We start from the raw sequence: 21,774 nt of genomic DNA, 5'->3' as shown, positions 1-21,774 counted from the left end.
CATCATGAGAGCGCTGATGAGCAGGAGAGCACCTGTGCCTAACACTGAGCAGGAGCAGGAGAGAACACAGCAGAAGGGCGCGCAGGGGAACCCTGACACGCAAGGGAAGAACCCCCGTGGGAGGCAACCCTTTGCCCCGAAGGGATCGTTGTCCGTCGGGATACTGATGACCGTCGGAAGACCGTTGTCTGTCCGCCGGGAGACTGATGTCCGTCGGAAGACCGCTGTCCGTCGGGAAGACCGTTGCCCGTCGGAAGACGAGATCAGACTGCTGTCCATCTGCACCAAGGCGGAAGATCAAGAAAAAGGAGTTGTAGGCTTCAAACGGAGATTCAAAAAGGCGCCTCTTAGCACCCTTATAGGGCGATGAGAGGCCCTTACGACGAGGCGGACGGTGGGCCTTACGGCGAGGGAGGCCAACAGCAACAGCAACAGAAGAATCCTCCGAAGAGGAGTCTCTATGAGTGTACTCTCTCGCGAACGAAAGAGAAACACTTCGTAGAAGAGACTGGTCAGCCAGTGACCTAAAAGGAGCAATCCTCCGAAGAGGAGCTCCTGCAGTTGCCCAGCCCCTTGAGCGAAACTGCAGGTGTGATCGCTCAGCACCAAGAGCATAGTCGCACGAAAAAAAGGCAAGAGAAGAACCCCCCAAAAGGGGAAAAACTCAAGCCTGGACAGGAAAAACTTCCCTCGGAAGGAAAGTTACCCGCCCAAGGAGGCAAGCCTCCTGAGAGTTCTAAAATGAACTGGAGAGCTGTCCGTCGTCACGGGAGTACTTCCAGTAGAAGGAGACACGCCCCTGACGAAAATACAAGGGGGGAGGCAGCAACAGCCGAATCCCCAGGACTCAACAAGACAGCTCACACCGTTGCCATATTACAGAAACGAACTAGATCGGTAACTGTAAAAAAATAAAACAAAAAACATTAGTACACATTCATTCCCCCGGGAAGGCTCCGAAGAGGAATCCTGAGGGAAAGGAACAAGAATTACACAACAGGCACGTGCCCTCACAACCACTTACACTCACGGAAGGAGAGCTGTAACCAAAACAGAATTATAACAATTATAATTATGTAACTATGTAATTATGTAATTTAAAAATGAATGAACACTAAAGAAAGAACGAAAACCCCGAAAGGAATCGTTCTACAAGCTGAAAAAAAAAAACAACTACAATTAGATTCATAAACTAATTGAGACAAACGTACGGCGTAGCAACCCCCCCACACGGAAAGGAAGCTACAAGGGCGTAGTAACATGTAGTAAAAGGGTGAACGACTTCAAGAGAGAGAGAGAGAGAGAGAAAGACATAAGTCAAACTCGATCGCCACCCATAAAATTACGCCGTGGTGGCCTAACTGCCGAGGACTCCACGTAGATATCGTACACTACACACACAACTCTGAAAAGGAAACTTACTGATTTCTATACTCAAATATATATACAAACATGAAAACATGTTTACATATATATTGAGTAAATGAAAAGTAAGCAATTAAGTAAAGACAAAACAAACAATGGCTGCCAAGAGAGGACCAAGACAGAGACGTCTGTCACAGTCCGAGCCAAAAGTGAAAGTGAGCATTCATCTGTGTGTGAGGGGGGGAGGGGTAGCTAGCTACCACTCCCCTACCCCCCCGCTAACTAGCGCGGGGGTAATACACCCTCGTTAAATTCTAATGGCTCGCCATTTCAGCTGCGCTAAAAGGTAAACCCTCTGTAAATAGCGTGGTTTGTATTTCGGTTACGGAACAAACTGTAGTTTATATCACTGTAATATATGTACAGTACTATCACTACAGTATAGCTTAATTAGCAAAGGTAACTCTCGGTGAGTGATCGCTGTTTTCCGCAAGTCGACTCACACTGTTCAAACTCACGGTACCCTTAGCCTATATCTGCACTCATTCCTACTGTGAAGCATGTTATTTCATATACAGTACTGTACTGTAGTCAATATAACAATACTGTATACTAATACACAATGAATGCAATAACACATGAAAATAAAAATAAAAATAAAAAGTATCAGTACAACACCATTAACCATTTACGTACGAAGTTCTACGCAGTAAGTCTGAAGCATGGTGCAACTTCTGATCTGTCGACTGTTTGGAGTGTGGAGTAGCAAAATGTAAGTATCACAATTTATACTAAAATCACTATAAACACACTGGATAAGTATGGATTTTTCACATGACTTTAATACATCCAAACATGATTCTACACGAAAAGGAATGAGGCGGGAGATGTACACGCAAGAAGCGACAATGCAAGACTGAGGATGAGTCAGTGAGAAATGGGGTGCTGTTCTGTGTGAAATAGGAAATAGCATGAAGCATGCTCGTAGCAAAGAAATGTGTTCCGTTTGAAATCCTTGGGCCACAAAAGTACTCACCACAAAACCGTAAGTGGGTGATTTTATATTCATTAAGTTATACAGTTCTCTGTATCAAAAATGACCGAATCTGCAAAGATAGAACCAGAAATATCGAGGGCTGACTGTACCTCGCTAGAGTTACCCTGTGAGGAGTTAGTGGCCAAGCTTGCAATTGAACAAAATGCAATGTCATCCAATATATGATGCAAATGATCCAACTTTAGTTGAAAGTTCGTTTAACCCATCAGGATTTAAGGGAATTATAGGATATGCCACACTATCTCCATATGTAATACAAGATTGTTGAAGACCGCTTATTTTAGCGAGTGGAGAGATTTTAAGATCCAGACTACCCCCTTAGTCTTCTGCCTCAAATCTAATTGTCAAAAAGAGTGACTATGATTGTAGGAATGCAAAGATATAGCAGCAAAAGTTTATTAAGTATCTGAAGAATTCAAGGCTCTATGAAAGGCTTTCTAATCTATACTGTGCAGCAAGGTTTCAGAGCCTTTACTGAAAGGAACACTATACTCATCTCAAGACATTAGGGCAAGTTTGGCAAATGTGCAAGTAAGATCAGAATTATTGCTCTTAAGAGAGGATTCACTGGACTTCTGAATTTTAGCAAAAGGAAGCTAGCAATGTTGAGAGATTTTGAAGCTTGTCAGTAACGGAACTTGACGGATAATGAGAATTAACTAAAGGTGTTGGCATTTCATTATCATCGTCATTCCCACTATAATCAGCTAGCCTGGTCTTCCTTGGATTTCTTCCTGAACTAAAAGTAAATTTCCTTACGTGCCTTGAACTTTTAACTTACTCTGTAACCATTAAAATATGCTTTTACACAAGAGGGGCCGTAAAGTAAACATACTCCTCACTACGGTTATTTAATTTACAGTATTAAAAAGAAAAGAAGTTGGAAGAGCCTGAGTGGTGGCTTTGGATATGCTGCCTTGTTACTCCCAAGGTAGCAGTAAAAGGGATGCACTTATGGTGGGATCAGCTGATGAAAACGATGCAAAATAGAATACGGAACTCTCAGTACTGTATTTCTATATTGTTAAAAAATTGTATAAAATAATGTAATGATGTATCATGAAAGAAATAATTTTTTCCCGGCTGATTGACAGTTTTCATATAAAGTAGGATCTAGGGTTACTACAGTTTGCTTCCTACATGCTGTAAATCCATTTTTTTATAAGAACGCACAGTATTGTACTGTACTTAAGCAACAAAGACTATCACTTAAGCTAATGCAGTAATAAAATTATATTCTATGGCATGAAAAATATTACATGAAAACATAACTTTGAATATAAAAACAAGAGGACCTAAATAGAGTAATATAATGTAACAATTAACAAAGAATGGTGTGATATCAAGAACATATATCAGTTAGTTGGTAGTGAATTTTTAGGACATGTAGTTACAAGGAGAAAGCCATGAATATCAAATGATACTTGGAATACTATAAAAAGGAGACAAAGACAGAAATTGAATGTTGAAAGTTTTTGAGGAAGTAATGAAATTACAAGGTAGAGCATGCTAAGCATTCCAGTATTAATAGTGAAGTCAAAAGAAAAGCTAGGAATGATTAGAGAGAATATTTGGACTAAAGCAGATGAGACTGACAAAGCTATGAATTCAGGGAGTGGCTATGGTGCAAGAACTGCTCATAGAATTATTAATGAAATCCCAACAGGGGCAAAGAAGAAGAAGCATATAACCATCAAAAAGAAAGATGCATCTATTATAACAACAGCAGATGAAGAAGGGCAATGTTGGATGGAACACTTTCTTGAGGTCATGAATTGGAGATATGAAGGGAATAATTTCATTGATATACCTGAAGCTGAGGAAGACCTTGATGTGCCCTTGAATGAATTCCGTGTGTTTGAAGTCGAAGCTATTCTTAAAAAACCCAAAAGATGGAAAGCCCCTGGAGACGATGGAAAATCTACTGAGATGATATTGGCTGAAAATGAAGTGATTCCCAGAACACTTACAAGATTATTTTGTACAATGTGGCTTGGAGAGACAAAACCTGATGAATGGAAGCTAGGAGTGTTGGTGAAAATGGCAAAAAAAAAAAAAAAAATAGATCTGACTGATTGCAATAATTACAGAGGCATTACACTTGCATCAATTGTCATGAAAATATATAGTTTACTTATTCTAAAGAGGCTATAGAGAAAGATTGATGAAAAGCTGAGAGATGAACAAAAAAGGTAGAAGTTGTATTGACCAAATTTTCATTTTAAGCAATCTGTAGAATATGGGAATCCACTGTTGATGGCATTTGTGGACTATGAAAAAGCTTTTGATAGTGTTCACCAGCCAATTTTGTGGAGAGTCCTGCGTTATTATAGTGTTCCTCATAAATATGTAAATTTGATTAAGTCTGTTCATGAGCATAATAAATGCAAAGTTAATGTTAGTAGAGTCCTATCAAATGAATTTCCAGTGAACAGTGGCATATTCCAAGGGAATGTGTTGTCACCTATATTGTTTACCCTACTCATGGATTTTGCAAAGCATAAAACAATTGGAGATGGTGGAGAAGGATAGGGCTAGATTGGTAACAGGAAATTAGCTGACCTAGAGTATGCAGATGACGCAGTCCTTATTAGCAGAACACCACAGGATTTGCAATGCTTGCTTACCAGAATGCATGAAATATCACAGGAGGCTGGGCTCAAGTTAAATAGAAGAAAGACAGAGATGATGAAAACGGAATGTTCAATGGGAGATGAAATATCATTGGAAGGAGAAAGGATTAATGAGATAGAATAATTTAAACAATGAAGAACTATGATCTCTAATACAGGGTCTTTAGAATTGAAGTTTAATGAAATACTGAAAAAAGCAAATCAGACAATGGCTAGGTTAAATAAAATTTGGAAAACAAATCGCCTGAAATTATACAAAAATCAGGCTATATATCAGTTTAGTGAGATTAGTGTTACTGTATGGACATGGGTCGTGGTATGACAATGAAACAATATCCAGCAAATTTTGTAAATTTGAGAACAAAGAAGAATATTGGGAGTTGAATGGCAGGACAGGATTAGAAATGAAACTATAAGAGAGATTTCTCGACTGCTATATATGGATGAGATCATAGTGAGGGGTAGATGGAGATAGTTTGGGCTTGCTCTTCGCACTCCCCAAGGCACTAGAAGAGTTGGAAGATCCAGACCTACATGGCTGAGGACTATGAAGTAGAAAATAACGAATGAAGAAGTATTGATTTAAAAGCTCATGATAGAGACTACTGGCGAAATCTAAATGAGGCCTTTTGTGTCAATAGGCATGGGAGTAGATGATGATGATGATGATGATGAATGTAACTTACAAAAAGTAATACAATTTATTTATGGGAGGCAAGTTGTATCCACAAAGATTTTCAAGTCAAAACTGATGTAACCTGAGGACTTTACTATACATTAGATGACTCTAATGCAGAATTACTAATGAAAATGAAAGTAGCATCTCTGCTTTAATATGATGACTTAAAAATATTGTGTTTGATAGTAGTAGATGGGGGAGTGTTATCAGCTGATGAAAAGGAATGACTAATTTTTTATAAGCCTAGCCTAAATGTAAAAAAAAACAACAGATTTTGACTTTAGGAAAAATCTATTTTTGGGGGAGATAGCTAACTTAGGTACACCAATGACCATAAAACCTGAAAACTTTACTGACAAGGATACAGTATTATGAAGCTGTTACAAAGAAAACTATGGGGATAGAAACATGTTTATTATCACTTACCTTTAATAGTATGCTCATCTGGATTGCCAAGATTTACAGGCAATGAATAATTGGAGTTCATCAATTTTATCAAACCATCTACTAAGTCTGATACATACTGGAATGATCGAGTTTGTTGACCAGTACCATAAATCTGTAAGAAAAATGAAAGATGTGCATCGAGTACTACCCAAATAATGTCAAAATCACCTTAACTGAAAGGTAACACCTCATTAAAATTCCTGGTATGGGTTGAATTATCTACTAAATCAAACATTCATTGTTGGCTAAGAAATGAATTTGAAAAATAATGATTTTATTATACTACCATACACATGCAACAGCTATAAGTAAAAGGATTTTGAGCGAAGCAAAAAATCTATTTTTGGGTGAGATAGCCATGTCGTCCTGATGGAAGGTTCCTAATAGCAGCTTCCAAGGGATATATGAACTACAGTGATATTCCCAGAGAATTTACCTTTAGGTCTCCAGAATTCTAACTCCTGGCGCGAATAGGCTATCCTTAAAATTTCTCTTAAGGATATCGCATAAATCAGAGGATGTACATCTTGATACGACACATAGCGATCTTTACCCCGAATAGCGTTTTCGCCTCGAGGGGGAAGAGTGGCAACTTTGGAAGGGGAGCCGTTATCAAGGTTACCCTATTTCCCATACTACTATTGAGTATCAAGATGGCGGTTATTACTTGTAGCATTGAGCATGGTGCTACAGATATATTAGTTTCGGGAGGGATTCTGTGAAGTCCTTTTCTACAGAAAAGGAGGGTGGGTCTATCAGGACGACATGGCTATCTCACCCAAAAAAAGATTTTTCGCGTCGCTCAAAATTCGTTTTTTGGGCTCAAGCCATGTCACTCTGATGGAAGTTTACCAGAGAATTACTAGAAAGTACTGTATCTGTGGATTTTCATCAGTGCCTTAACCTTGGGACAAATTTTCTATGGTCATCTGGACCATTGAGACAAATGATGTTACCGTTATCCGTCATTACCACTAATCATAGATAATGTTAGTGCTTCCTGCCTCCTACAGGGAAGAGTCATACTAGACAGTAGAAAAGGGGCCTTAAGGTTAGCATATATTGTATGAACAAACATAAATATCCACCAGATATACAAACGGTCTCACGGTTTGTATATATTCTCAGAACAATATCAGTGTCAACTACGTATATCCATTGTTTGTAAGCATACAATGATATGAAGTTTACTTAAATAAATAAGTAAGAGAACTCTGGCATCTTTAATGTGCAAATTGCAGGGCGAAAAAGGACGTAATTACATTCTAATAGACATTTATTTCGAATAAATGACTAAATGGAATAACGAGTGAAACGAATGTAACATGTTAAGGGAATTATGCGTGCAATGTATACAGAAAATATTTTTCCCTCCCTGAAAGGGAAGAAATGATGAGTGCCACTCTAAAACTGAAAATTTTGATAAATTTTTCCAATATAAATTCTGTATATGTTGTATACTATCAACACTGTGTACTACGTACACACGGAACAAGTGTTATCTGTATAATTCCACACCTGAGATTTTGAACAGTCTTAGTGTTACCATGGTGACACTCACTTAAAAGGTATCACACTGGAAGTTTCAACACCTTTTCACCCTAATTGATAGTGCAAATCAATTAACTATTCATCGCAGCACTAGACGACAGGTTTTAATACACTACCTGCCGCCACCACATAATGCTTCAGTTCATGGACTTCCTCAGCATAGAGTTTGTAGAACACCCTGGATGATTTCCATCCGGTATATGAGCGAAGACGCTCAAAGTCCATGTACTGAAAAAAGTTCAGTGATGAAGCAATTTTCCTCGGATCATGACCTGCGGGTGTACTGTCAGAATCCGCTCTGCGAATAAAGTAGGTGAGCTTCGCCCTCAGTTGATATAGGGATGAGTTTGATCCTGAGGTTTCTCCTTTGAAAGACTGTCCTCCCCTGAAGTCTGAAGTTCTACAAAGATAGACCTTTAGACACTACTGGACATAGAGAGACGTCTTCCTACAGAGGGCAGATTCTCCAGAGACCCCATATTTTAGTGGGTAGCTCGTTCTTGGCGAGAAAGGTTGGATCAGGAAAGAGATTTAGTTCTCCCACTTCTGTGAACTAAATGTGGCCCTCATTTCTTGATAGGGCTACTATTTCACTAACTCTAGCCCCTGAGGCTATAGCGAACAGGAAAATAACCTTCTGGGTTAGATCCTTGAGAGAACAATCTTCATTGTTCACAGATGAAGCATAATGTAGGACCTTGTCCAAAGACCATGAGAAGGGCTTCGGAGGAGCTGAAGGCCTAAGCCTAGCGCATGCCTTCGGGATCTTGTTAAAGATTTAATTCGTCAGATCCACTTGAAAGGCATATAGAAGAGGTCTAGTCAAGGCTGACTTACACGTAGTTATCGTGTTAGCTGCCAGACCTTGATTATGAAGGTGGATAAAGGACAGACAGAAGTTTATTGAAATTTCTTTCGGTCCCTTTGCTTTAACAAAAGCAACCCACTTTTTCCAAGACAATTCATATTGTCTTCTAGTTGACTTAGACTTGTATTCTTCTAGGAAGTCTATATTGCCTTTTGAGATTCCAAATCTTTTCTTAACCGCTTGTATTCTTCTAGGAAGTCTATATTGCCTTCTGAGATCCCAAATTTTTTCTTAACCGCTAGGGCAAGAAAACCATGTAATGAAGGTTTTGGGTTCTCTGTGATGAATCGAAGACAATTAACTTCTGAACTCTCTAAGATAGTGCTGGGTTCAGTACAAGGGCCAGCCTCAGCCTCAGTTCCCTCACTAGAGGGAACCAGTTGCTCTTGGACTATTTGGGAGCCACTAGAGCTGCCTTTCCTTGGAAGGATCTCAGCGTGTTGAGGATCTTCAGCAGGAGATTGGATGGAAGGAACAGGAATTTCTGGGTCCATCCGTTCCACACTAGAGATATGGCGTCCGTTATCTCCTCTAGAGGGTCCTCGTATGGGGCTACATATCGAGGTAGTTTCTTGATGACGCTCGTCACAAAGAGGTCGATCTGCAGTTCCAGGACTTGTTCCAATCTGGAAGAGAATGGGTCTGCGTCTGTGGACCATTCTGACTCTATCGGCTTGAGCCTGAGTAGGGCATCCGCTGTCACATTGCGGATCATTTGTAAGTGAACTGCTGAGAGGTGCCAACTCTTTAGGTAAGGGATGGCTAATATCACCTAGATTATATGGAACGATCTCGAGCCTTGTCGGTTCAGACATCTCACTATCACTTCGCTGTCTCAGATCAGCCTGATGAGGGCTGATCTGTGTGGAGAGTGTTTTTCCAACATCAACAGGACTGCCATGGCTTCCAACATGTAGATGAGAAGAGCCTTGAGTAGAGATAACCAAGTCCCTTGGGCTTTCCTTTGATGGGAGTGAACTCCCCATTCTTCCGTCGAGGCATCCATGCGGATGATCTTCGATAGTCGAGGTAGTTGCAAGGGCACGGTCCTCGTTAGGCTTTTGGCCTTCGACCATGGGTTGAGAAGCGATCAAGGTAATACCGATATCGGTCATTTTAGATCTCTTCGAGCGTTTGATGCGTATCTTCTCCAGATTCCTGACGCATTTTTCAGCTTTGCTCTTAGCACTGGGTCTGTCACTGCTGCGAACTGGAGAGAGCTCAGTACTCTTTCCTGTTAGCGTCTTGAAATCATGTCGGATTACAGTAGTCTCTTGACCGACCCTGCGATCTCCTTCTTCTTCCTTAAGAGAAAGGAGAGACAGTGTGACCTCAGATTCCAATGGTTTTCCAGCCATTGAAACTCCTGAGCTGGAGAGAGCCGAGACTTCTTGAAGTTGATTTTGTATCCCCGATGTTCCAGGAACTGGGTTACTTCTTTGGATGCTTGCAGACCAGCCGCTTTGGGTGCTGCCCGCACCAGCCATTCGTCCAGGTACTTTGTTACCTGAACAATTTCTACGCATGGTTATTGCACGACTGCGCCCACCAATTTCGTGAAGATACTTGGGACTGTGTTTAGTCCGAAGAGTATGGCTCTTAGGACATACTTTATCTTTTGTAACTTGAATCCTAGGTAGGAGGAGAGGGGGCAACTGACTAGAAGCTGCCAATAGGCATCTGTCAGGTCTATCAAGACTGTGAACGCCCCTTTTTGTAATAGGGTCCTTATGTGTAGAAGGATTAACATCCTGAACTTGCTGTTTCTTTTGAACTTGTTGAGTGGCGACAAGTTCAGAATGACTCAGAGCTTTCTTGAGTCCTTCTTGGGAACACAAAACAGCCTTCCCTGGAATTTGATGGACTTTGCTTTCCTTATAACCTGTATGCTCTAGAGCTATAGGGTATACTCTTCTAATACGGGGTTGGAGTGTTAGAAGAGTTGAGGAAATGATGGTGGAGGCATGTCTAGTTTCCATCCTAGTCCAATCTTGATTAGGCGTTGGGCCCAAGGATCGAAGGTCCAACGATCCTATTGGAGCCTCCCTCCTACCAGAAGCGTCTCTTTGCTTCGACTGATCAGAAGGTTTACCTCCTCGACCGCCTACCAGGGGCACCGCGGTCATAGAAACTGTGGGATGTTGTTGAACAGACTGAGGAAAAAGTCTAGACTTTTTCGTCTTCATTTTAGGTTGGGGACCTACATCCGGGGAAGACTTCCTCTTTGAAGAGATGCCCCACTTCTGGAGAAGGTTCCTATTCTCCGTGGTGGCTTTCTCGACTACCTCTTTGACTACTTCGTTTGGAAAGAGGTCTTTACCCCAGATGTTGGAAGATATCAGCTTCCTGGGTTCATGTTTCACTGTTGCAGCAGCGAACACGAACTATCTACAGGCTCTCCTAGCCTTCATGAAGGCATATAGGTCTTTTACAAAGGTGGCCATATGCATTTTGGCCAAGACCATGAGCATGTCTGGGGTACTTCGATGGGCTGAACACATCTCTATGCAGTTTTATAGGGATAAGGAGGCTGCTAGTCTCTCCTTTGTCTTGTTCCTTGCAGAAGAGAAACTCAGAAAGTTTAGGGAGATTCTCGCTAAACTGTCGTCCAGCGATATCCGCGTCCAGTTTCCCTACTGAAAAGGATAAGTGGACTTCCTTCCAATCCTTCTCCTGCATGGGCAAGGCTAGTGACAGAGGCCTGCACTCCTCAAGTGCAGAGCATGGTTTGCCTGCCTCCACTGCCTTGGCAACAGATTTAAATGCCTTCCACGTAAAGGGGAATGCTATTGAAGCAGGAACAAGAAAGGTACGGTGTCTCTTACTCAGGGCGAACACCTTCGACACCGAGTAACCCGCCTTTTTCAGGCTACTTGACAAGAGAACCTGTGCCTTATCGTGGTCGAGAACCATGACTTCCTTCAGTTCCGTCTCTTCTTCTGACGTTGGTTCATGCTTCAGTCGAATGAAGCAATCAGGGAAAGCGTTAAAGCTTGGCCAAAACTGGATTTCGTCTAAAGGGACAGCTCCCATCTTCTCCGAGATGTACAGTTTGCCGTCTAAAATCGGCATAAGCTCCGCATACCTCCATGGATTGGTTTTGGAGCATGTCGAAAGGTCTTGGTCTCTGGGTCGTTTGAATGACCCTTGGGAGGCGATGAGTGGACCTTCACGGAGCTCTCTCTTGAGTTTCGCTTCCTTTGTTTCGCCTTGTTTGCGAAAGTTTTCCATTAGACCCGTAAGATGGGCCAGTAACTGGCTCATTTTGTCTAATAGAGGGGTAGAAGGTGAAGACGTCGAGGTTAACGGCTTCAGGGCTGGCCCAGACGGAAGGAATTCCGACACAACATCGTCATCTTCTTCCAGAGGTGCCTTCCTGCCCTCCGTCTCGATGGAAATCTGGACGCAGGAAGGTGCGAGTCGTGCTTGGGGCACCACAATTTCACTGCTTGCTTTCGGGAACAATAAGCTACGCATCCTATCGTTAGGTAGGTATGGTCCCGGAGAGTTCTTCTGGAACCCTCTTACCCATTTGCATAGTTTCTTACGTGCCGCATCCCTAGACTCCATTGACTTGGGATCATCAAAATCTTCGGTCACTAAGGTCCGACAGATATTGCAGACTTGGGGGTCCCAATATTGCAGACTTGGGGGTCCCAATATTGCAGGGATTCGGTAATAATATTGCAGGGGGCATGGGACCTGCATGCTTTATGGCTGTAAAAGTACTTACTCTTAAGATTGCAGAAGACTGCATCACATTTCATCTGGGGTTCCTCCTGTAAAGAAAGGAAAGCAGAATGAGTATACGATTGTTTATCTCGCCTGATAAACAATATGTAATCAGTCATATTATAATTATTATAGCTTAGGATAGTAAGCTAGAAAGGAATAGTGAAAGACACATACTTGTGTATCCCTCGCAAGCAATTGCTGTAACCTCCCCCAAGTATTAAAAATAAAGAGTTTCCTTTATCAAGGCAACTCCAAAGAAAAGGGTTCTAACCCCTAGGGATAGAAAAAGTGTACACTGCCACTGACCCTTCTAATTATTCAATATTGTGGGGTAAGTATAAACTGATTTCCAATCAGAGTATTGAAGGAATTCTATTCTTTCAATATAGGTTCGGTCTCAGCAGAAGCCTGCACAAGGGTACGCAAGATATGTTAGAAATTAACTACTATATATTAATACTATAGCTTTCTGTTTACAGTATATACCATATTGCAAAAATACTGGCTACTGTATAATCATATATTGTAGTTCAGCCGACATGTCGCCGACTGGACTAGAAATTAGAAAAGACACATATTAGTGTATCCTACCCAGCCAATTGCTGTGACCTTCCCTTCCAATATTAAAAACATAGAGTTTCCTGATCAGGGAAGCTCGAAGACAAGGGTTCTAACCTTTAAGGATAGAAAGTGTACTACCACTGGCCCTTCTAAATTATTTAATATTGTAGGGTAAAATGTAAACTGATTTCTAATCAGAGTATTGAAGGAATTCTATTCTTTCAATATAGGATTGGTCTCAGCAAACGCCTGGGCAAGGATATTCAAAATATGTTGGAAAATAACTACTTGTATAATATATACAACAGTTTTATATCTACAGAAAGCATGGAGTGAAGGACTGCCTTATTACTGTGTATGTTTACACTAAATAAGGATGTAAATATATAATTTACTGCCTTTCCCCAGAAAGAAGGTTAAAATGGAAGGGGAGAATGCATCATTCAGGCTTCCATCCAACCACAAGTACCGTTGCCGGCATAGTCCGGCTGGCATATGGCCGGCAGGCTAGTACCCGGTGGCACTGGTACAGTCAGCATGCCGCCCACTGAGTCAGTACCTGTCGGTGCCGGCCCGGCCGGCGGCGGGTTAGTACCACGGTTACAGGACTTGTGGACGGCAATCCAAGGGAGGACTGAAGGACCTTGGTGACTGAATGGTCTCCCCCTGGCAGCCTTCAAACAGCTGCTATGTAGGAGCTCGGCCGGCCCCGCAACCTGCCGGCAAGCGGTGAGATTGCAGGACGACGGCCATAGTAAAAAGGACAGAGAGGGGCAGGGAAAAGGGTCCTATATCAAGTGTAAAAGGCGGCAGCAATGTTGCCGCCCCCACTACACGAGATAGAAACTCTGTTTCAGTATCGGCACCGTCCAAGGCGGCAATGTTGCCGCCCCCACTACACGAGATAGAAACTCTGTTTCAGTATCGGCGCCATCCCAGGCAGCAGAAGAATGTCTATTCTTCAACCTAGGGTCTGCCGAAATAGTGTTAGAGGGGCCGGCAGGTTTGCCGCCACCTCTCAACAAAGGAGATACATTGTTTCAGTGCCGGCACCATCCTAGGCTGTAGAAGAATGTCTATTCTTCAGCCCAGGGTTTGCCAGCATAGGACTAGTCTTCTAAACCGCAGGGAGAAAGTGGCGGCAACAGACCACTACCCCAGGTGCGGTTTAGGGAGGCTTAGCCTCCTATGCCGGCGGCTATAAGCCGGCAGGGGAGTGACTACTCACCCTGCTGGCCTGCCGCCGGCAAAAGACTGAATACTCTGAGATTCTGTCGAAAACCAAAGCCGGACACTCGCCGGCATGGTGGGAGACAGAAAAACCCTAACCTAGTCAAGCCGGAGTAACTAATCTATGGCAAGACCAGAAAGGATCGCCGCCTGCGGCGGCACTCAGAGGGAAAGAGGGATTACCCATGACTCTCCAAGGAGACAAGTATCGATTTATATAAGGGTACAAGGGTAAACGGGGAAATGGCTGAAAGTATACTACATCGCCTAGGTTAGGTAACATAGGCAAGACGAGATCTCGGTTACCTAAATCACCGAAACTCTAACGTATACGATCGACAAAGAAAGAGGAAAATTATGCATACCATAAATATCTTTACAAGTATAATTATGCCTAAATAGCTTTCATAATTTATTAATGCTATTTCAACCGGGAAAGTCGTTCTACTAACTAAATAACACATGCCTAACGAACGACAGTGCTCATGGCGCCTCAGGTAACAGGCCTAGCTCCTAAGCACAATAAATTACTCTAATTTCACAGTGAAACAAGAGCTAAAATTATATACATTGCAAAGAGTCAATACTCAACTTTCCAGAGGCGAAAGAAACTGGATATTGCATAATAATCCTCGCAGAATCGATCGAAAAGGTTAGATCAATAGGGAACACTACCGTGCAAATTCGCTACAAAATTAGGAATAACCGCCATCTTGAATATGGTGCCATCTTGATACTCAATAGTAGTATGGGAAATAGGGTAACCTTGATAACGGCTCCCCTTCCAAATTTGTCACTCTTCCCTCTCGAGACAAAAACGCTATTCGGGGTGAAGATCGCTGTTTTCGTATCAAGATATACGTCCCCTGTTTTATGCGATATCCTTAAGAGAAATTTTAAGGATATTCACGCCAGGAGTTAGAATTCTGGAGACCTAAAGGTAAATTCTCTGGGAATATCACTGTAGTTCATATATCCCTTAGAAGCTACTATTAGGATCCTTCCATCAGGACAACATGGCTTGAGCCCAAAAAAGAATTTTACTAAAATTTATCTTTTCAATGCTTGTCTCGTAATCATCAAGCTAAAATATCCTTGAAGGTACTGGCTTCCCAAGCTCTTAAATAAAAACCATATTAATCTATCTCAATTATTTTGGGGCAACAAATGTAGTAGAAAAATCAAGATTTTCTAATACAGTACTGCCCTGCACATGCAACATCCATACGGGTAGATTTTGATAAAATTTATCTTTTCAATGCTTGCCTTGTAGTCACCATGCTATTACTGTATCCTCAAACCTACTGGCTTCCCAAGCTCTAAATAATCTCTCTCTCTCTCTCTCTCTCTCTCTCTCTCTCTCTCTCTCTCTCTCTCTCTCTCTCTGTGAAGTCATATAGTCCCAATAGATGGTGCCATGTGAGGAACATTAACCACATGTAGCATTGTATTTTCATTATTACCATTAATGTATTGGTGATAAACTTAGATTGGACAATATGTCAATAGTGACAGAATTTGGAAGGATGTGTGAGAGACGGAAGTTGTAAGTTAATGTGGGTAAGAGTAAGGTTATGAGGTGCACAAGAAGGGAGGTTGGTACTAGATTGAATGTCATGTTGAATGGAGAGCTACTTAAGGAGGCAGATCAGTTTAAGTACTTGGGTTCTGTTGTTGCTGCAAATGGTGAAGCGGAAGCAGATGTATATCAGTGTGTGATTGAAGGATGTAAAGTGTTGTTTGAGGCAGTGAAGGGAGTGGTAAGGAATATAAGATTAGGGATGAATGTAAAGACAATTCTGTACCAAGTGTGATGTATGAATCGGAGTCGTGGGGAATGAAAGTAACGGAGAGACATAAGTTGAATGTCTTTGAGATAGAGTATTTGAGGAGTTTGGCTGGTGTATCTTGATGGGATAGGAACAAAGTACAGTAGTAAGATTGAGAACAGGTGTGAGGAATGAATTAGCAGCTGGAGTGGATATGAATGTGTTGAGGTGGTTTAGCAATGTAGAGGATGGAAAATGGCTGCCTGCTGAAGGTGATGAATGTAAGAGTTGATGGGAGAAGTGCAAGAGGAAGGTTAAGGTTTGGGTGGATGGATGGAGTGAAGAAAGCCATAGGTGATAGGAGATAGATGTGAGAGGCATAAGAGCATGCTAGGAATAGAAATGAATGGCGAGCGATTGTAACAACAGTTCCAATATGCCTGCTGCTACCTCGGATCACCTTGATGACCGCTTAGGAAGTCAGAATATGAAGCTTCATTTGTGGTGGAAGAAGGGGGAATGGCACCCTAGTAGTACCAACCGAAATCAGCAGTGTCCCTCATCAGGCGACGAGGAGTTGGGGGAAGTGCCACGGTAGGTAGATAGACCATTACAATAATACTCCTCTTTACATCGGTTTGTAATAAGTCAGTTCTGACTTTAAATTGCCCATTCTTAAGTTTTAAACACAAAAATTATATACATAATAATCCATTTTACCATAGCTTACATAAGTTTCTATATCCTACAGTAACAATGTAGTGCTGTACTGTAGAATACTAACTTCACATGGAAACTTAATGTAGATATCAGGTTTTCATTAATTGATAGAAATTTGTAAATACTTTCTGTGTTCAGTATATGTATAGGTAACATATAAAGGACTTTATAAGGTGGAAATCCAACCTACATCAAAACTCAACTTTCGTCTGGTCTCTTGGAACCAATTAAGGATGTGGGGTGGAGTATCAAGGGTTATCATAGCGAAAGCATGGAGTGCATTAAGGAAATACCATAGAAAAAAAATGAATAAACCATACACTGTATGAGAAATAAAAATTAATTATAAGATAAACTATAATCAGTAGCAATGTTAAACTGTCATTCATACAGTAAACTATGAAATGAGACATTTCAACCTGTAAAACAGTAAAGCACTTGCAGTAAGTGTGAACATCTCAGCACTTGCAGTAAGTGTGAACGTCTCAAGTTCCACAAATTCAACCACCAGATTGGAAAGATCATTCCGCTGGTCAGAGATAAGTAAGACTTCCAGAATATTGTGTATTACTGAACTACTCATGGGATGATATAGTCTTGGAAGATTTGAACACAAAGAAAGGTATGAATTATGAAAAATCATATGCTATATTAGTTGCCATAGAAATTTATGTGCCAAAAAAAGCTCTTGACATCACTAAATGTGGGGAGGATTAAGGGAAATGGGTGACTATAAGTATCGATATACAGTACTGAAATATAATTCCTTATTAAAATTATCTGAATTTTAATGAGTCTTACTTTGTAGTCATCCTAGTGAGTACCCCAAAACTTTTGGATGTGGATAAGTGGTAAAGAGAAGCAAAATACAATATAAACATTCTAAAATTAAATCAAACTCAAACCAACTTGATATATCTCACAAACATTATGAACATTCCATGCTTGACTTGATTATGGAATGTTTCGTAACCTTCTCCACCTTACTTTCCAAAAGCCAAAATCCATTCCTTTAGTACTGTATCCAAAATTCTTACTAACCCCCCTTGCAGTTTTCACATACAATGAGAAAAATTGTATACCAACCATACAAAAATATATCCAGGATAAATTACTCAACACATGCACTACTATTTGCCTAGAATTAAAAAATCTTAAGAACTACATAAAATCTATTCAAATAACATTTTGCAAAATTGATTTGGTGCTAAACACATATCTAAAACATTAATTACAAAGTTTACTAACTCTCACGGCCTTCTTTCTACTATTCTTTCCAGTATTTCGAATACAGGCTCCAAAAGCTTTGTTCCTCTGCAATTCCCACAATTTATAATTTTTCCTTTTTGTTTACATAATTCAATCATTCAACTACAGTATGTTCCTGGTTCCTTGACATTTCCTCTTCATCCTAAATCTTTTCCGATAGTAAGTACATCCAATCATTGCCTAGATTTTACAATGCCACAACTATTTTTGTTACCTCTGACTTTCCTGCAATTATATTTACTTTTTCTTTCTTTATAGCATTCCTAACATCACTCTCTGATTTAAACTTTGCTGTATTTATACTTAGAAAAGTATAAATACAGCAATCCTTTTCTTATCAGCGTACATATATAATAAATTTTTCTTAAAGAATTTGAGGTAAAGATACTTGTAGTAGTCTCCCATAAACTTCACATGAACTATTTTCTTTCATCAAAGTTGAAAAGGACAATGTCATTTATTTTCTTTTGATAGTGTTTTGTAAAAATATATGTTGCGTTTCCATAAATTATATTCATCGCATTTCTTTGTCTGTTCACTTGTATATTTCCAATTCTCATGTGGTTATACTAAATGATGCAAAAATGTCAAGAGACGATAACTAAATATGCCTAATTTGTAAAATATGCCAAGAAAATATGCAGACGAGAATATATTATGCTAGTACTGTCTCAATCATGTGGGCATTTGGTATATATAGCATAGCTTATATATTTCAAAATTGGAGGGAAGGAGCTCACCACTGCTTAGCAAATAATGCTGAGATATGACAATTATAAGCTTATAATCCTCAGTGTTGAGGGAAATTATCACTAAAAGTCCACACTTATGGATACTAAAGTGTATTTAACTGATTACAGTACTACAAAATAAAAAAATTTAAGCCCACATTTCTTTGTCTGCTTGTTTATAAAATCAAGGTTTTTATGTTATATTCACGCTAAAAGATGTATGAAGTGTAAGAGAAAATAACCATGTATGCATGAAGTGAAAAATTTGACCAAAAAGTCAGCAGACAAGAATATAATATGCTAGTAACATCTTACTCATGGGTAGGCATTTGTTATACGTAGCATATATATTTCTGAATTTGAGAGGCAGTGCTTACCGCTGTTTATCAAATAACCCTGAAATATGACGATTATGTATATTCAGACTTTTAAAACCTTCCCTTGTATGTAGTACTGTTAAAAAACTACCCTTTAATGTACAGAACACTTAATGCATGTACTACAGTACCCTAAACTAAAACAGGCACAAATATTAAAGGCAATTTTATATCATGCGTTTCCTAAACACGCCAAAAAGCACGATAAAAAATGGCAACCAATGTTTTGTTTACGTTTATCTCTGATCATAATGAAGAAACAAACGCATTTAGTGTACACATCTGTGTATAGGTTAGTTTTTGCATCGATTATATTGATTATACAGTATGTTGATTTTGTTATTACCAATGTTTTACTTAATTTTTCTTAGGACTTCCAAATGAAATGTTTTTCTTTATGACGCCGCCTGAAACGACGGCGTCATAAAGTACGCTCAGTAAACAACCACGCTCAGTAAACAAAGAAGGCATTTAACGCGCATGATGAAAGTGATAAATAATGATATTACAGTAAAAGCTTTTAGAAAATATGTTATTACAAATATTATTTACTGTATCTATATAAAATCATACAGTACATACGTAGCAAAGCAGGAAAACAATTTACGAGAGAGAGAGAGAGAGAGAGAGAGAGAGAGAGAGAGAGAGAGAGAGAGAGAGAGAGAGATTGTTTTACGTACATAAATGTAAATTTTAAACAAAAAAAATATGATAGGTTACAACATGTATACTCTTCAGACTTTTAAAACCTTCCCTTTAACTTAATGCATACTAAACTAAAACAGGCACAAATATTAAAATGTTAGAATATTAAAGTAAAAAATAAAGATTGTTACTGTACTCACCACGAAAGAAGTTGAAGAAAAACTTGAATGATGATGGCGATGAATTTGCTGCACAGTAGAAATGATGATGAAGCTGATGATGTCTTCTACTGTGCAGCCAATGATAGTATTTTACGTCTCCTCAGACGGAGGTGTCTTTTCCTGGGACACCTCTTCAACTTCTTCCTGGGAAACTTCTTCAATTTCTTCCGAAGGCGTACTAGCAGGAGGAACTGGCTCTTTTTTGCGAGGCTGGAAGAACATTGTGATCGGAAGTTGCTGCCGCTGCTTCTTTTTTCGCTCTAAGAGCATCCTGTAGGGAGTCATGTCTTCATCGATTTTGTTGCAGAATTGCATAGAACGAACCATATCCTCGTCCCACTCTTGCAACATTTCTTTCACCTCCTTTATATGGTTGAGGACCTTGGCAAGCCGTTCTAATGTTAAGCCCGTTTCTTCGACATTTTCTTGGGTCTCTTCCTGTGTTTCGCTCTCTTCTTCACTGGCTGATTTCGTCAGGTCTTCTAGGTCTGCGTCAGTTAGCGGCTGGGAATGGCAGTCCAACAACTCGTCGACGTCTTCAGTCGTCATGTCGCCAAACCCGTCACCTCCAATCATCGCAGCCAACTGCACAGATTTGCGTATTGCAGAGTGTTGGATTTCAGACGGAGTAAATCCCTCGTCGTCGTAAACAATCTGGGGCCACAACTTCTTCCAGCTCGCATTAACGGTTGCAGGTTTCATTTCCTGCAGTGCCTTCTGAATGTTCTGCAGGCACGTGGCTATGGTGTACTGCTGCCAGTATGCCTTCAAATTAAAATCTTCATCTTCATCTTCTTGGGCAGCATCCACACACGCAACGAGGTCCGCCAAGGTATTCTTCGTGTAGAGGGCCTTGAACGCCCTGATAACCCCCTGGTCCATCGGTGGAATTAATGACGTGGTGTTGGGTGGCAGGAACTCAACCTGAACGCCCTCACGCGACAGGTCAGTTGCGTGTCCACCAGCGTTATCCATAAGGAGAAGGATCTTGAATGGCAAGCCCTTCTCTAAGAGATATTGACTGACTTGCAGGATGAAACACTGGTGGAACCAGTTGGAGGTCAGCATCTTCGTAATCCATGCTTTTGGATTATGCATCCAGTACACGGGAAGGAGATTCTTATTCTTATTTTTCAAAGCGCGAGGATTTTTCGACTTGTAAATAAGCCCCGGCTTTAGCAAAAATCCAGCAGCATTGCCACACATCACGAGGGTAACGCGATCCTTGAATGCTTTAGAGCCAGAGGCTTTGGCTTCTTCTTTGAACAGGAAAGTTCGCGATGGCATTCTCTTCCAAAACAAGCCGGTCTCATCCATATTAAACACTTGTTCCGGCTTGTATCCACCTTCGGCGATAATATTCTTGAACGTCTCGTTCACGAAGTTTCAGCAGCGGCAGTGTCAGCGGAAGCAGCCTCGCCATGCAGGGAAACGCTTTTCAGGGCGAAGCGTTTCTGAAACTTCGCGAACCATCCTTTGCTGGCGGAAAAACGTTGTTTCTGACGCTGGGAATCAGTGGATGTCCCTGGTTGAGGTTCATCTACATCATCATCTTCTTCAGCATGGTCGCCATCGTCGTCTTGAGGTTCCTTTGCCGCAAAATTCTCATACAAGTTCAAAGCCTTGGTTCGGATGGTGTTCATATCCAAGGCTATGTTCTTCTTCCGGCAGTCGGCAATCCACACTGCTAAAGCACCTTCCCTGCGTACGATCGTTTTATTACGCGTGGTAACGACTCGCTTCGCGGATCTGGTAAAGGTGATGGTAGCCGTCTTTCTAATGTTCGCCTCGTCCTTCTTGATATAGCGAACGGTGGATTCGTTGACTCCAAAATGGCGGGCTGCGGCCGCGTAACTTCTACAGTCTTTTAACATATCGAGAAGCGTCACCTTCTCAGCAATCGCCATCATCCTTCG

At 40.8% G+C, this 21,774-nt stretch overlaps 1 protein-coding gene across 1 annotated transcript in view; it reads right to left on the bottom strand.

The window, feature by feature from the left end:
• Uxs (UDP-xylose synthase) overlaps positions 1-21,774 on the bottom strand; it is a 669,676-nt gene that overhangs the window by 77,246 nt on the left and 570,656 nt on the right. Inside the window, exon 6 of the mRNA XM_068344364.1 lies at positions 6,161-6,293. Within this exon, the coding sequence (XP_068200465.1) occupies positions 6,161-6,293 (133 nt within the window). The remainder of the gene's footprint in view (positions 1-6,160; positions 6,294-21,774) is intronic.

Source organism: Palaemon carinicauda, chromosome 21 (genome assembly GCF_036898095.1).
Source record: "Palaemon carinicauda isolate YSFRI2023 chromosome 21, ASM3689809v2, whole genome shotgun sequence".
Classification (NCBI taxonomy): Eukaryota; Metazoa; Arthropoda; class Malacostraca; order Decapoda; family Palaemonidae; genus Palaemon; species Palaemon carinicauda.
This window is presented reverse-complemented; position numbering and strand designations above follow the sequence as displayed.